Below are 16154 nucleotides of genomic sequence, written 5' to 3' on the forward strand. Positions count from 1 at the left end.
AAAAAGCTTTTTCTCCCCCCAAAGAGCAGGAAATCATGAGGGGGCAAGATAACATTGATTTTAACTCATTAGGGGGCTGCTTTTAAGTAGCAGTGGTAAACCATTTATTTAAAGAGATAACCGTAGAAGGCCGCAGCTAGTACAGGTATTACAGTAAGTTTGTATGTGAGGTATATTATCAATGCCGTATTCTAGAGAGTGACCCATGACGCGCCCATCACTGTGACGCCATTTCTATTGCACTGAATAGCCAGACAAGACATGGTGAAACCAGCTGTAATGTGACCGTTCCATTTATGTTCTAGATTGTATTGTAACTCATTTTAGAACACGGGAATTCTAGCCAATAAGAAACCAGTTCTCGAGAACTGAAAAGAACTTCTGCTGCACTTTCCAGCTCGCTGTGGAATAAAGAACCATACTTCCACGATCTGCTTTCTCATTGGCTTGAACTTCAATGAATAACACTCAATTTGGCATTTTAATGGGATGCTGTACGTTCTGTTCTGATGGCACAGCATTAAAAAAAAGTCAAAAGGCAAAATTCATTTATATAATTACAGAGGCGGTCCTCGGTTATCCGACGGAATCAGTTCTGCAAAGTGCCAGCGTAGTGAAAACGTCAACATGCGAGTCCCATGTTAATCGCCAGCGGAGAGCGTTGGATAATGCGTTCCGCTGAATGCATTGCGATTCGTCGGATAATGCGTTCTGCTGAATGCATTGCGATTCGTCGGATAATGCGTTCTGCTGAATGCATTGCGATTCGTCGGATAATGCGTTCGGCATAAAACGAAACAACGTATAACGAGGATCACTTATGGTTATAACCCATCCACATAGCTGCAACATCTTTATATTTAAAAAAAAAAGCTTTATTTATACAGGAATAACAAGAACTGCAACAACTGCTATACCAAGTTCAAGACGGAAAATATGATAAGCATATCGATATTGAACAAGTCTAAGCAAGTTAGTCTTATCTAGTGAAACTTACAAGGCTAAAAAATGGCAAAATAAAAACAATTAGGAGAAAGATGCGTGCAAAAGGTTAATGTCCAAAAGTAAATTAAAATGCTCTAGTGCAGAATGCTGAAAATTAGCAATATGTTGCGTTTTTATTATATTTTTATAGACCACTCACCCTTTCAGAATTACGACTAACAAATGTATTTTTCTTATTTAAATATTCAAGGATGAATCCTTCCCAGTCTCTCTCTGAGTCCAGGTGAATATAGGTACATTTTAAACATGCCACACACTTCTACAATGTCCTGCTCTTAATGTACCATTTCACGAAGACCATGTGATGGTTTAAACCACTTTTCTTTCATTCATGACATTCCAAAAAAAATAAAGTGTTAGTGAACAATATATAGACCTCTTGTAATGAAGCTGTATATAGACCTCTTGTAATGAAGCTGTGCGACTTACATACACTTGGTTAGGATTCTATTTGATTTGACCATGTAGATAATTACGGCAGCAAAGCGGGGACTGATGTACATCGGCAGCACCTTCGCGGTTACAGGTCCATGTGTCAAAGCAAGTTAAGTTGGGTCATCCGCTTCGCCTTCGTTTTATGTTAACCCCTTTAAGTGCCGAAAAGACAGCGCTCAGCTTATTCACATGTTTGTTTCCCAAAATGCCAGTAAAATAAACATTATTTCCACTATAGTAGGCAAGTGCGAGAGACAGGGCACAATGTGCATTGTATGACACGTTTGCATTCCCTGCTGTGGAAGGACCCCGTGGCATCACTGAGCAATATGTTGAATTAGCTTGCGTAAAAAAAAAAAAAAGGGATGATTATTATACAATGCAATTCTCTATTGTAGCTGCTACAGAGACATGGCGGGTTATTCAGCAAACTGCCATAGTTTAAAAGTCCACTGGAGTTCCCGTGCGACAGATGATCAGTGCCCCGATCGACACTACCACAGTTTCACGAATAACCCACGTCAGAACTTAAGTTGTGAACGAAGATGTGAAAAGCACATCATCACCTCCTGATCTGTTCCGCCCCCCAACCCGGTGTGTTAGCGTCAGTAAAAAGGTGTTGCTTTTTTTTTTTTTTTTTTAAATGATAGAATAAAAAGGTATTCGCTACACAACATAACATTGTCTGGCTTTCCAGTTCGGTTCAGATATTTAATTTGGAGCAATTGGAAAGAAAAGCAAGTAGGTTTTTTTAATATTCCGTAAGAGCCTTATTAAAACTGATCTAACTTTATGGGTAGTGTGTGTGTATATATATATATATATATATATATATATATATATATTTTATTTTTTTTTGGGGGGGGGGGGGGAGAGAAGATATGCTTCTTTTTTTCCTGGGTTCAACCGAGGAATAAAGAGGAATTAAAAAAAAAAAAAAAAAAAACCAAGTGAAGCTGGGTAGTTTTTTGTTTACGCCGATTTCATTCCGAATGTCTCCTGCGAGGCGTACACCATGTACAGGAAGCCGTCTTCATCCTTTTCTCGTTCGTACACCTCAGAAATCGGTGTGGAGACGCTCACCATGCTGTGCCCGTTCACCAGCAGGAAGAAAGCCTGGTTGGAATTTAACTGCAGGCGTCTCCTGCAAGATAAGAGAAAGCCACAGCGCAGCGGTTACAATCCCGGACTTCCAGGCCAAGGCGTTTTAAAGGAGCAATTCATGCTTTTTATTTTATTGTTCTGCGGTAGTGTAATAACACAGGTTTGAAGCAGGGGGGGTCTCCGAAGTTGAACCCCATTATTTTCAGCTGCGGGGACACCTTGCTTCCCGAGGTACAGACCTCTCCGTATGGGGTGCGGGTATGTCGGCAAAGTTTAAAGGTCAAGCGTCACTCGGGCTATTAGGAAGCTGAACGCGATGACGCCGCGGCTTCCTATTTGGCCGCAGCAGCTTTGAAGCTCCACCATTAAGTGATCCCTGCTAGCGGAGCGGCTACCGCCCCCTTACGGAGGTATCTCCGGAAGCAGGGGGTCCCCGGTGCTGAAATTTACGGGGTTCAGCTCCGGAGACCCCCTGCTTCAATCCCATGTTAAAAAAATAATTTAACAAAACTCCAACTTGGATTGCCGCTTTCAAAGTATTCTCTTACAAAAAGGGCGTCAAAAACTCTGCTAAACGCTCTCCACAGCCGCGGCTTTGCACTATTTTTAACACCTGCAGGAAAGCAAAGTGAAGCACTTAAAGCTGGTCGTATCTTGCTGGCAGCAGAAGGGTTAAACAAGGACTTTTGAGGCTTCCTTGTGCTGTTTCAACAACTTCTCATACAAGTGTCAATATTTATTGACACAAACTTACAGCAAATGAACCAGTTATGCTAAACGGGAAGATGCAGCCATCTTAAAGCAGCTGTGCAAGCTGCGGATCTTCCCCCTTTAATATGTGCATCAATACAATCCACACAATAAGTAATTAGCTAAGTTGCCGATCGATCCGTTCTCCTGTGACCGATCGGCGAAGATTCGGCTCGGGGGTTCACTAAATGGCTCTCAGTGCAGCAGAAGAGGACCAAAGATGCAAAGTTCTGTGGGGAAGATCATGTGACCAGGCACTCACTAGATACAATTGGTGCACTGCTAGAGAGAGGGCAGGGCTCACAAAGGGTTGTGCCAGAGCCTGTTTCAGAAGAGGAAGGGGATGTGACTTTGTAAATGGTTGCTATAGAAACAAAAAATGCTCATTACATTATAATACATACAAAATGTCATTCAGAGTTTTTTTTAAATGCTACAAGTATTTTCCCATAGTACAGAACGGATTTATTTAAAAAAAAAAACACACATGTAGGATATTGCTTGGTCTGTAGTTTTAAATATGTCCTGCAGAAAATCCAATATTTTTTCTCCGGCAATAATATTAGAAGGATTCAGAAAAATTAACTATTTCGCATATTTATTGAAAGGTTACTGTAAGAACGCCATAAACAGCATGTAATCCCGCCCGCACCGTACCTGATTATTTTGATAAGCTCGCTCATGTTGACATGATCCGGGACCAGGAACTTTGTTTTGTCCAGCACGGGAAGCTGCTTCTCCCCCTTGTACCTCTCAATAATGACCTGCACATTGGAAGAGAAGCAGTGTGAGCACACGGCAGCATTCCCACTAGCACAAAGAGCAAGAGGTGACCTTCCAATGCCGCCCGCCGTGGCGAAGGTGTGCCGAGGCGGGATAATAATGCTCCACACACAGTAATGACCGGTACATTTCAATGTGAGCTGGAGGGGACGTAACCAGACCATCTCATCAGCACGGTTTATATCTATGCAAAACATCGTTTCCATTTCTTGGCCTGCCTGGGAACTTGTAATCTCCGTGTTTAAAGAAGAACGCCTGCACCCCCTTATTTTGATATCAATGTTTTCACATAATTCAAAGGGAGGGGGTCTTCAGGAAGAGAACTGGGCTATTAACGCCAGGAAACTGCTGGTGCCTGAAATACTACAGTTGGTATTGTCTCTGGGTTGCCAAAGATGGCTACCACAGTTGTCCAATAGGAAGCCACAACGCCAGCGGGGTAATGGCATTGCGGCTTTCTATTGGCCCACAGGGAACAAGTCTGATTCGGCAGCCATTTTGATATCCCAAATGTGAGAGGCAACATCAGCAACAAGAACGATAAAGCCTTTCTAAAGCCGGGAGGGTCCCCGGAGCTAGAAATAGCCCAGTCTAATGCAGGAGAGCCTTGGAGTTCTGTGAGAAAACGTGTGTGTAAAAGTAGGAATTGCTGCGAGAAGTTCACGGTTTGTTTTGCTGAAGGAAATTCCTGTTTGCCAAGTGCAGCCGCGCGGTGTTGTAAGAACTGTATGTAAATTCCACTGTGACATCTTTGTGGAAATGACCAATTGCTGACCGAGCAACACTACATGCCCGGCATTGCATAAGCTGCAGTCATCTGACTTGGAGTGTGTGTCTGTAACAGCCATCTGGACAAGAGTGAAATGTGATCTATGTTGGGGGATAGGACCTTCTCCTTCCAGGAACCTAGGCTAGCAAGAGCAAACTGTGCTCAAATCTCCCTCCCAGTGTTCTCAGTGCTGTGCTCCGTCTGTCTGCCCTTATTCAATACGCTGTGAAGCGACTCCTCCCTGTCGGAGAAGCCTTTACCCCCCACTTACTTCACTCGAGCTTTCCCTGACAATTAGAAGTTGGCCCATACTGAATGGGGGGAAGCTTCTGTGAAAAGCCATTTGCCGAAAAAGTCCCATTAGTGAGCGCCAACTCTGGACCCCCGAGCGGAAATATATACAGTATCCACTAATGTTACCCTGTTATTAAGGTAACTTATTTGGATGAAACAAAACCAAAAATTCTAATAAATACAACGGGGGCAAATTTAAAAAAAAAATTCAAACGGTTTGTAATAATAAAAATCCATTTGTACTGGAGACGCTGTTTTTGCGCGGGGCCATTTGCCAGTGAATTGACCAAAGCAGAACAACAAGCCACGATGAAACTTTGCCCGGCATAGCTTACAATCTAATGTGTGCAGCGCATGAGCATGCAGAGATAACCTTTCCCAAGGTCAAACGGAGCTGGCAGGTCACCATAAAGCCATTATCCTACGCGAGTTACACGGTCTAACACTGCATGTTCTTTTCTACACATCCGCTAAATACGGACACTGTGTGACGTCACAGGCCCCTCTTCATACAATGTTACTTACAGGTATTTTCGTTGGGTGCTGGTCCCGGATGAGTCTCACATCTTCCACTCTTTGCTCTGGCAAAATAAAATTATTTGTATTAAAAGAAAATGCAAAATTCATTTGTATTTACGGTGCAATAACCTAAAATATCACGATTACTCCCCGACAAACCGTAAGAGGACCGTCGTCAAGACAACAAACATTTGAACAAATTCATCTGATGTATACGTCTGAATACAAAATGACCATCTATGTCCCGTGTTTTTCCTGGGCATCCAAAGAGCTGACAATCTAATTACACAGTTACAGAATTAGGATAAACACTTACAAATACAGAAGATGAAGTGTATTGTGAAATAGGTTTCACCACAAAAAGATCTTTGATTTGTTTCATTAACATTTGATTGTAGTTAGAGCCGGAGCATTAAGGGTTCAAGGTCAGAGAATATATTCTTAGTGCCATATAAAAAAAATAATATTGCCAGTCCCATATAATCCGAGACGCTGCGGTGGCTGATTGTTTGTTAAACAGCTGGTGTACCTCAGAGAACTCCTTATGTACACCTGTTGTCCTCAGATCATCATATTACCTGCTCTGCCTTACAATAGGGCGCAGGTTACAGCGGGCACGTGTGAAACCCAAATCCCCCAACGTCCTTCCCATACCATCTCCCCACACGATTTGTCAGAGCACCTTGTTAGAATTAAAGATCTCCATAAATGTTCTTAGGGATAGAAATTGGGAACCCGCTCACGCCTCACTCAGTTCAAATAACTCTATGAAAGGATACGTCAACCAATTTAGAAGTGGTTAAACATCTGATAATTTGCAAAACTGCTGTATAAAAATGAAAGTAAATCGCCGGAAGAATGGATAGCGAGCGTGTTAAAGTTATGTGTGAGGCTTTAAAAGCGCCAATCCAAGCACTTTTTTTTATAAACATGATCGAAGCAGGGGTTCTCTGGAGTTGAACCCCATTTTTTCAGCTCTGGGGACCACCTGCTTTTGGAAATACTTTCCTCCATAGTAGGTGTCGGTAGCTGCTCCGCTCGGCTACCCGGGTTCACATTATGGCAGCTTCTCAAAGCTCCCACGCCCTGTGGGCCAATAGGGAGCCGTGACGTCATCAGGTTCAGCTTTCTATTGGCTCGCGTGACGCCTGAGATTTAAACTTTCAAACCCAGCTGGAGTGGCTACCAGCACCCCATACGGAGGCAAGCATCTCCAAAAGCAGGGGGTGACTGACGGGAGCTAAAGTTAATGGGGTTCAGCTCCGGAGATCCCCGGCTTCAATCAACAAAAATAAATGTACAATAATGAAAGTCCTGAGTATTTAGTGAAATTTACGCGGGTCTGAGATTTGACTACATTTAACCCTTTGGGTGCTTTAAGACATCGCCACTACACTATAGGGTCCGACCCTCCAGGATCCCCATGACCCGGTGATACAGTCAGCTTGTTTGCCGCGCTAAACCCTTTGCGCACCCCGGAAATGACTTCCCATGGTTTTTGTGTGATGGGCTAGCTTAATGGAAGATTTCCCATGTGACCAGAAGAGGCCATCAGAGGAAATCACGATTCAGTGAACAGCAGCTGTAATCGTGGTAAAAAAACAGAAGTAACATCAGCGCCACTCAGAAGTACAGTATGGACTTGGGAACCATTTGAGAACGAACTACCCATTGTCGCTTACTTCATTCTGCAATGGTCATTACCTATCACAGACGGCAATTAATGATCGCTAATGAAAGACGAATGTATAACGTTAAGTGCTGTTGGTTTGTACTCTCTTTGGTGTTAGGCTTTCGGATATCAAAAGATAACACAAAACGTTTTAAATAAAGGCAGGGGTGCTCAACTCCAGTCCCCAAGCCACTCCCCACCTCCTCCCAACAGGTCAGGTTTTCAGGATACCCCCAGCATCAGCAATGAATGTGGATGCATAATACTAAAGACCAGTAACAGAAGAGTGTTTGTAATGATAAAGAATGGACACTTATACAATGACCCCCAGGTAAAGCTTGATTGAAGACAGGTACTGGGTGTGTGGTCCTGGATGGTAAACTCACCACTCAGGGTTAGGCCTCGGCCAGGCTCTTCGCTTGCGTGCTGAGGCGCGCTGAGGCTCAGGGAAAGCGGGTGCTTTCCCTGGCCTTGCGGGTGCTTTCCCTGCGCACCGTCAGGGGGCGGGCCAGTGACGTCACGGAGCTGGTTCACCCTCATTGGGCAAACCGCACACGTGACCGGCCCTGCGCTCCGGAAAGCGTGTGAATTTAAAAATCTGCTAAGACCTACGCTTCCGCACGCTTGCGGAAGCGTAGGCGAGCCCCTACTAAAGCCGCTCTAATTGCGGCTGTAGGGGCTCAGTGCCAAGCATGAGCGAGCGTCAGCACGCTTCAGCAAGCAAGCGCTTACCATGGACGAGGCCTAAGACTGTATACACAATAACACCAGAAACCGTAAGCATATAAATCACCCTAGATTGTAACAAATGTCCTGAAATCCATAATATGGAAACATGTAGCAAGCAGAAAACTCACTTTTAGTGCTGCAGTGTCCATGTATTCCGGTGCCAGGGGTCCAGGTGTGCGTCCGTCCAGTAGGTAGAATGTAGAAAAGGGAAAAAGTGGCAGAGTGGTAGTGCTCTGCCACTTTTTCCCTTTTCTAGATACCCCCAGCTTCAGCATAGGTGGCTCAGAGACTGAGCCTCTGATTGAGCCACCTGTGCTGAAGCAGGGATATCCTGAAAACCTGACCGGTTGGGGGAGGGGGCTTGACAATTGGAGTTGAGCCCCCCTGAATTAAGGGACAACTGCTTTAAAAAAAGGAAGGTGAAAAGGCTTCACTCATTGTATTCAATGTTATTCCAATGACAATAATAACCAGGGAGAAACTGAATTGTAAAAATTAAATTGTAACGAGACTGCATTTTTGACACTGAAGTGGAAACGGAACAAGTTAGACATGTTCTATAGTTCCGGGCGCGTGCTGCGCCGGGCGCGTGCTGCGCCGTGCGCGCGTGCGGATTTTTAGTTGGCTGACGTTAGTCAGCCTTTCTATAGATGTGCCGGACGCGCGCGCACGGCAGGGAGAGGGGAGCCGCAGACAGCGGCGAAGATGAAGAAATTAATCTTTTCGCGCCGCTGCCTGCGCTCAAATGTATGTATTGGTATGTATATGTGTATGTATGTGTGTATGTATGCATGGATGTGTGTGTGTGTAAATAATTGCACACACAAAAAAAAAATTATTAAACTTTTTTTAAATTTAAAAAAATCTTACTTACACTCCCCTTACACTTACACTCACACAACATATACACACACACACTCTTACCTGCAGCTCCCGGCTCTATATACACTGAAAGCATGCGGCACGCTGTATAGAACGGCCCTTATAGCTGCAGTACTTGAGCTTTGTACTGTCAGGGGCAAATCAGCAGTGCTCCGGTAAAGCGTTATATAAAGCGCCCTCTTTACGCCGGGCAAATATTGTTAAACTCGTGCTCCAAGATGATCCACTAAAAAGGGAAATTAATCTTTTATATGATATTGCACATAAGCAGCCATAGGAAAACCATCTACTTGTTGGTTTTCCGCGAGGGGGCACAAATTCACCTGCGGGCAGCCGGCGGACTGCCCACGGAGCGTTCCTGGAGAGCGGGTCGGAATCGGAGACTCCATCTATATATTTACACTTTTGTGCTGCTGGTGTTGTTCTGCTTGAATAGGCCAAGCGTAGCACCACTTAGTAAACATGTCCTCAAGCAATTTCCCTTCCTCTATGGAATTTTGGATCCTGTCGTATTTAGGGAAGGGGTGGCCAACTCCAGTCCTCAAGGGCCACACCAACAAGTCAGGGTTTAAGGATATCCCTGCTTCAGCACAGGTGGCTCAATCAGTGGCGCAGTCAACGACTGACCCACCTGTGCTATAGCAGGAATATCCTCAAGACGTGACAAGTTGGTGGCTCTGAGGACTTTAGCGGCTCCGCGAGCACACTGCAAAGTGCGAGAGAGACCGTGGGCCATCACTCCTGACCACACTATGAGGTCATCTTGTGGTGGGAGATGGACAAAGTACCAAATGCCCATTCCAAAAAAATAAATAAAGAAAAGAATCTCAGTGGATCCCAAGAAGCATCCGTCTCGGTTCTCCCGCACTATGTATTAGGGACACCTATGTACCATCAACTCCTTCTGCCATAGTGTAATTATGCAACATGTATACTAAGTGTAAACATGTCCCTCTGGAAATGGGACGCTTCTTTCATATTACAGAAGACAATAGGAACTGGATAAAAGCATTATGGGAGAAGGAGCGGCTCGGGGAGTAAAGACGCAGGCTGGCACTGAGTGCAGGGGAACCTGGTTCAATTCCCGGTGTCATCTCCTTGTGACCTTGGGCAAGTCACTTTATCTCTCTGTGCCTCAGCACAGGGCAGGGACCTGTGCCTGCAAAATGTCTCTAGAGCGCTATGTAAAACTAGCAGTGCTATACAAGAACATGCTATTATTATTATCACGTTATCTTGGCAGTCAAAGGGTCCCACCAAGTCGAAATGGACGTGGGTTTTTAAAAAAAATAAAATATTATTAACAGTGTCTGTATTTATATCCTGAATAATGATATGCTGGGATATCCTTACACCCTGACCTACTGGGGGGTCTTGAGGACTGGGGTTGAGCCCCCCTTGTATAGAGTATAATTGCTCCGATGCATACATGCGTCCTGTAGTAGTAACAGCCACATATTAGCAATATCTGTTCAGCCATAGTTGGGTGAAGCAGTGAATTATAGGAAACAAACACATGACACAAACATTAAGTGTCATAGTATGTACCATTGTGATTCCCTCCCAGGAATGCAGCCCGGAGGTGCGAGCCTTATTGGTGACAGGTCAGCCCGTTATAATACTTTGTGGTGTCATAATTCAATCGGGCTGAAAATGAAAGCATGACTCGGGGTGTCCTGACGTCTTCCGGTCACGTGAAAAATCCATTCCAAGGCCTTCCAGTCATTTTCCCAACCAGTTATTAAGCAATTACCTGCCACGATAAACAGCGCTAATGTCCCAACGTAATACGGGCGGGGTCAGACTAACTTCACAACACGTGCTGGACACTTCGTCCTTTGTACTCACACACAGGACTAAACGATAAAGAATCCTTCAACACATTGTTTACCTATGAATCAGGCATACCTATCAAGATTTCGGTCCGGTGAACAAAAATCGGAGAAGGGTCGAAGTTCACACTGAGATGCAACAAACCCCAATCTCAAGACTCCACACAAAATAGGGGGGGTTAGCTTGCACTAATATATAAATAACCAGTTTGCTGCTGGAGGGATCTCAATTTGGCAGGAAATCGATTTTCACAAACTCCTACAAATAAAAAAGTGGGTGGATCCACAGCATATCTGTTACAATGTCACTGGTCAACAGCAGATTTAAACAAAAGACCCAAACCGAAGGACTTTTAAACATCACTGTATTCATACTTTTTATTTCTCCGTAGAAATGATACAAGAAGAGCTTAAACATACTACAAAAGCATTAGTAGGAGAGCAAAACACAGCCATATCCAACTGTGATATTAAAAAAAAACATACAAGTAAATACCTCCAGACAGCAACACGAGAAAGGTAAGAAGGGCCGTGGACAGCATAACAGGGGCTGTTAAATTGTTTCAGGGGCAAGGAATCTGAAAACAAATACCAAATAACATAGGCCAGGGTGGCCAACTCCCGTCCTCAAAGTCCACCAACAGGTCAGGTTTTAAGGATGTCCCTGTTTCAGCACAGGTGGCTCAATCCAACAGCCACTGATTGAGCCACCTGTGCTGAAGCAGGGATATCCTTAAAACCTGACCTGTTGGTGGCCCTTTAGGACTGAAGCTGGCCCCCCTCTGATACAGACGCTGGGCCATATGGTTTAATCACAGCCTTCCTATGAGAGGACATTTAATAGATTATTTTTTTTAAGGGATAATCCCTCCTACGACCAAAGAGAACTAATTCCAGTGACATATTTAAGTGTTCTCATTTGGATTATGCTTTTTTTAAAAATCCAAATCTGACACATGAGTATTTTAAAACAGTTAATTAACGATAGATTTTGGGATAAACACAAAATGTGTCTGTTACAAGAAATGTAGAGGATGATTTTACAATATCAAGTCCAGTCCTGTCCCTTCCCAATTTGAAAAGCTCTGGGGTCACCAGACTAGCCTTATACAGAGTACTTTCAGGTCAGAAATAGGATAATATATCTGTGTTATCTAAACAAACTGCTACATTGCATGCAGCGTCCATTTCCTGGGAGAGGTGAGGTTCACTGCTCTCATGAGCAGACTATGGTTTGAAAGAGCATCAAAATAAAAAAAAAACCTGCAGCAGCCACTGCAGGATGACTTCATACAGCCCTTAATGCAACGGAAGGGAGCTCATTTAACTGGCAGGGTGCTGGAAGGAAAAACAGGGCCGGAGACCAAGAACAACATATACAAAGCAATGTCTACCTACAGAGAGAGAGAGATAGATAGGATAGATATGGCAAAAAGGGTTACGTAACTATTTCTGAGTATACATCATTTTAGGGTAAGTTCTGTGCATGATTCCCTTAGTAGTTGGAGGGGACAACTCCTGTCTTTAAGGGCCATCAACAGGTCAGGTTTTCGGGATATCCCTGCTTCAGCACAGGTGGCTCAGTCTTTGACTGAGGGATATCCCGAAAACCTGACCTGTTGATGGCTCTTAAAGACGGGAGTTGGCCACCCTTGCTTTGGGATAACCACTTAAAAACAAGGATTTCCTGACCTGACACAGTCCAGGCAACCACCCAACAAAGTCCTACGACCAAAATAAAAGCAGACCAGCTCATGTTCTGCCTCGGGGACAGCAGTGACATGCCTGCGATCGTGCTCTGCTACGGCTGCAGGGGTGGGACATGTGTCTCACTTTTTGGATGGTTTGAAGGCATGTTTTTTATGGTACAGCTTTACCTATGCTGTTAGCAAAACAGAAAACCCCACAAAGAGCATTACAAGCTGGTCATCCGGGCTTCCCCATCCCGACTCAGACTGGCAGCCTATCCAGATATGAGCTGCCTCTAATTCCACCTCAATCTGCCCCCAGATGCCAGGTAGCATGGGGAGGGGGGGGGGGGTTGACCTGGAAAACACTCAGGAGGGGCTTCATATAGGCGAGTGTGAAATGTACATATACTATGTGGTTTAATGCCATGGATTGTAAGATGTTATGATCACCCAGCCCACACTAAAAACCCTTGCAGGACAAAGCAGTGAGAACTAGAACTGCATTATCCAAAGGCTTCTGCTACCCAAAAGATCAGGCATCCAGGGTCCCTTAATAATTCCTGCTATTACTAACAAACAAAACCCCACTTTGAGAAATGACTTTGCTGGTGGGTATTACTGTGGGCAAGGCGAGCTGACCACCACATATCAACATAGCAGACCTGGAAAAGGTCTGTACAACGAGTCCTTGTTTAATCCCTTCCATGACAAAGGGACAAGCAACACATTGTTCTGCAGCGTTTTTCATAAGAAAAAATAAATGTGTGTGTGTGTGATGCTCAGCATTACTGTACAGAGCAGCATGTTGATATGGAGTATTTTCTTGGGAGCATGACAGTCATAATTATAGCATTTATAATATCATTGATAAAAGTGGTCCTTAGTAGCTGTGCATAAGATATGAGGGTATTGATCCTAATTCCTTGGTGTTGTTGTCTGCTCTGCTGATCCCATCCCCCAGCACACACTGCAGTAGCTGCTTTTCTGTTAGGGTGACTTCATCCTGTCTCTGTCCTTGCCTTGTATTCCAGCAGTGTCATTTTTATACAGGGCCATACTGATACTCCAGATGTCTGTGTACATAACTCCCACTTCAAAACACACACACACACACACACACACACACACACACACACACACACACACACACACACACACACACACGTATCCCCTTTGTCATGGTCCCATTGTTGACATGTCTCACTGTGAGATACATTGTGTACACTAGTTGCAGAAGACATTGAATTCTCTTCTTTTAACCCCCACAGCCCTGCCATGCAACCCACTCCCTACAGGGGAAAGAGGGGGGTGGAGAGGGACACCATTTAACCCTAAATAGGGCCTGCAATGCCATGGGGGAGGGAGGTGTTAAGTCTCATCCTTGCTACACAGACTCTATATTGGGGTGTTAGCACTATAACGGCCTGCCATGTAGTAGGGGGGAGAATGGAATAACCCAACACCACTAACCCCTCCTTCCCCCCAAAAAAACACACCACGACCCCCCACCCACCACTACCCCCGCCCAAAAAAACATCACTCTCCCCCCCCCAAAAAAAATGGGTGGGGTGCAGACTTTAACTATATAAGTGCTGGAAGGGCCTGGGTTATAACCCAAGCCGTGCCAACCTTACAGGGACAAGCTGTCCCCCCTGCCCTGCCAAATGAGGGGGCCCCGCTGGCACCTCCCTGCTGGTGAAGGGACCTACCCAAAGTCCTTCTCTGCTTGAAGGTCTTCTCGGAAGGCATCCTGTCTGTGTGCTCTGCGCTGATCCCCGGCTCCGCTGAGCGCCTCCTGTCCCTGTGCCCGGCGCTGCGCTGTATGCAGAGCCTTCCCCTGCCACCCAAAACAAAACACAGGGGCTGTGACGTCAGCCGCAGCGTCACGCGGGGAGGTTCCCGGCGCCATCTTGAATGTGGCAACCCCACACACCCGTCACTCCAGGCAAGGCCATGCGAGGCGTTTCCGCATTAACATTCCCATTAGGTGACCCTCCATTGGCATTCCCATTAGGTGACCCTCCATTGGCATTCCCATTAGGTGACCCTCCATGGGCATTCCCATTAGGTGACCCTCCATGGGCATTCCCATTAGGTGACCCTCCGTGGGCATTTCCATTAGGTGTCCCTCCATTGGCATTCCCATTAGGTGTCCTTCCGTGGGCATTCTCATTAGGTGTCCCTTCATGGGCATTCTCATTAGGTGTCCCTTCATGGGCATTCCCATTAGGTGTCCCTCCTTTGGCATTCCCATTAGGTGACCCTCCATGGGCATTCCCATTAGGTGTCCCTCCATTGGCATTCCCATTAGGTGACCCTCCATGGGCATTCCCATTAGGTGACCCTCCGTGGGCATTCCCATTAGGTGACCCTCCATGGGCATTCCCATTAGGTGACCCTCCGTGGGCATTTCCATTAGGTGTCCCTCCATTGGCATTCCCATTAGGTGTCCTTCCGTGGGCATTCTCATTAGGTGTCCCTCCATTGGCATTCCCATTAGGTGTCCTTCCGTGGGCATTCTCATTAGGTGTCCCTTCATGGGCATTCCCATTAGGTGTCCCTCCATTGGCATTCCCATTAGGTCACCCTCCATGGGCATTTCCATTAGGTGACCCTCCGTGGGCATTCCCATTAGGTGTCCCTCCATTGGCATTCCCATTAGGTGACCCTCCATGGGCATTTCCATTAGGTGTCCCTTCATGGGCATTCCCATTAGGTGTCCCTCCATTGGCATTCCCATTAGGTGACCCTCCATGGGCATTCCCATTAGGTGACCCTCCATGGGCATTCCCATTAGGTGGCCCTCCATGGGCATTCCCATTAGGTGACCCTCCATTGGCATTCCCATTAGGTGTCCCTCCATTGGCATTCCCATTAGGTGACCCTCCATGAGCATTTCCATTAGGTGTCCCTCCATGGGCATTCCCATTAGGTGTCCCTCCATGGGCATTCCCATTAGGGTGACTCTCCATTGGCATTCCCATTAGGTGTCCCTCCATTGGCATTCCCATTAGGTGTCCCTCCATTGGCATTCCCATTAGGTGTCCCTCCATTGGCATTCCCATTAGGTGTCCCTCCATTGGCATTCCCATTAGGTGTCCCTCCATTGGCATTCCCATTAGGTGTCCCTCCATTGGCATGCCACGTGTTATTTATTGTATAGAATATCACAGAGTTGTAACTTTGGTGTTGGTTTCGTAACGGCGATAGTGCAAATCGGGACACTATCGCACAGAAACTCCCATTGACTTCAATGGGCGTTTCTGTGTGGTCGTGCCCCAATTGGCACTATTGCAGTTTAATCAATAACCCTCTAAGCCAGGGGTGGCCAACTCCAGTCCTCGATGGCCACCAACAGGTCAGGTATTGGGGATATCCCTGCTTCAGCACAGGTGGTTCAATCAGTGGCTCCGTCTTTGACCGAGCCACTGATTGAGAAAACTGCTGAAGCAGGGATATCCTCAAAACCTGAGACAGGGATTAATTGTACCTGCAGGACTGTGTACAGTGTCAGCTAGCACTATATACAAACATAAAGTTAGAAATAAAGGTATTTCTTGAAGCAGTGGTGTATATATATATATATATAGTGGTCGACAAATCACCAAAAAATCTACTCGCCACCTATGTATAGGTTTGTCGAACACTGTATATATATATATATATATATATATATATATATATATATA

At 45.4% G+C, this 16154-nt stretch overlaps 1 protein-coding gene across 1 annotated transcript; it reads right to left on the reverse strand.

The window, feature by feature from the left end:
* Positions 1–855: 855 nt before the first annotated feature.
* MAP1LC3B (microtubule associated protein 1 light chain 3 beta) lies at positions 856–14334 on the reverse strand. The gene is made up of 4 exons (XM_075576435.1): positions 14175–14334; positions 5666–5721; positions 3952–4058; positions 856–2584 (listed from the first exon to the last, which is right to left on the reverse strand). The coding sequence occupies exons 1-4, from the start codon at positions 14212–14214 to the stop codon at positions 2413–2415; spliced, it is 375 nt and encodes a 124-aa protein (XP_075432550.1). The 5' UTR covers positions 14215–14334; the 3' UTR covers positions 856–2412.
* Between the last annotated feature and the right edge of the window lie 1820 nt (positions 14335–16154).

Source organism: Ascaphus truei, chromosome 19 (assembly GCF_040206685.1).
Source record: "Ascaphus truei isolate aAscTru1 chromosome 19, aAscTru1.hap1, whole genome shotgun sequence".
Classification (NCBI taxonomy): Eukaryota; Metazoa; Chordata; class Amphibia; order Anura; family Ascaphidae; genus Ascaphus; species Ascaphus truei.

Coding starts and splice junctions, on each gene's coding strand:
- MAP1LC3B (XM_075576435.1), bottom strand. CDS start 14,214: ATGCCTTCCGAGAAGACCTTCAAGCAGAGAAGGACTTTGG. Junction 5,722..14,174: donor CAAGCAGAGAAGGACTTTGG/GTAGGTCCCTTC, acceptor TTATTTTGCCAG/AGCAAAGAGTGGAAGATGTG. Junction 4,059..5,665: donor AGCACCCAACGAAAATACCT/GTAAGTAACATT, acceptor TCCAATGTGCAG/GTCATTATTGAGAGGTACAA.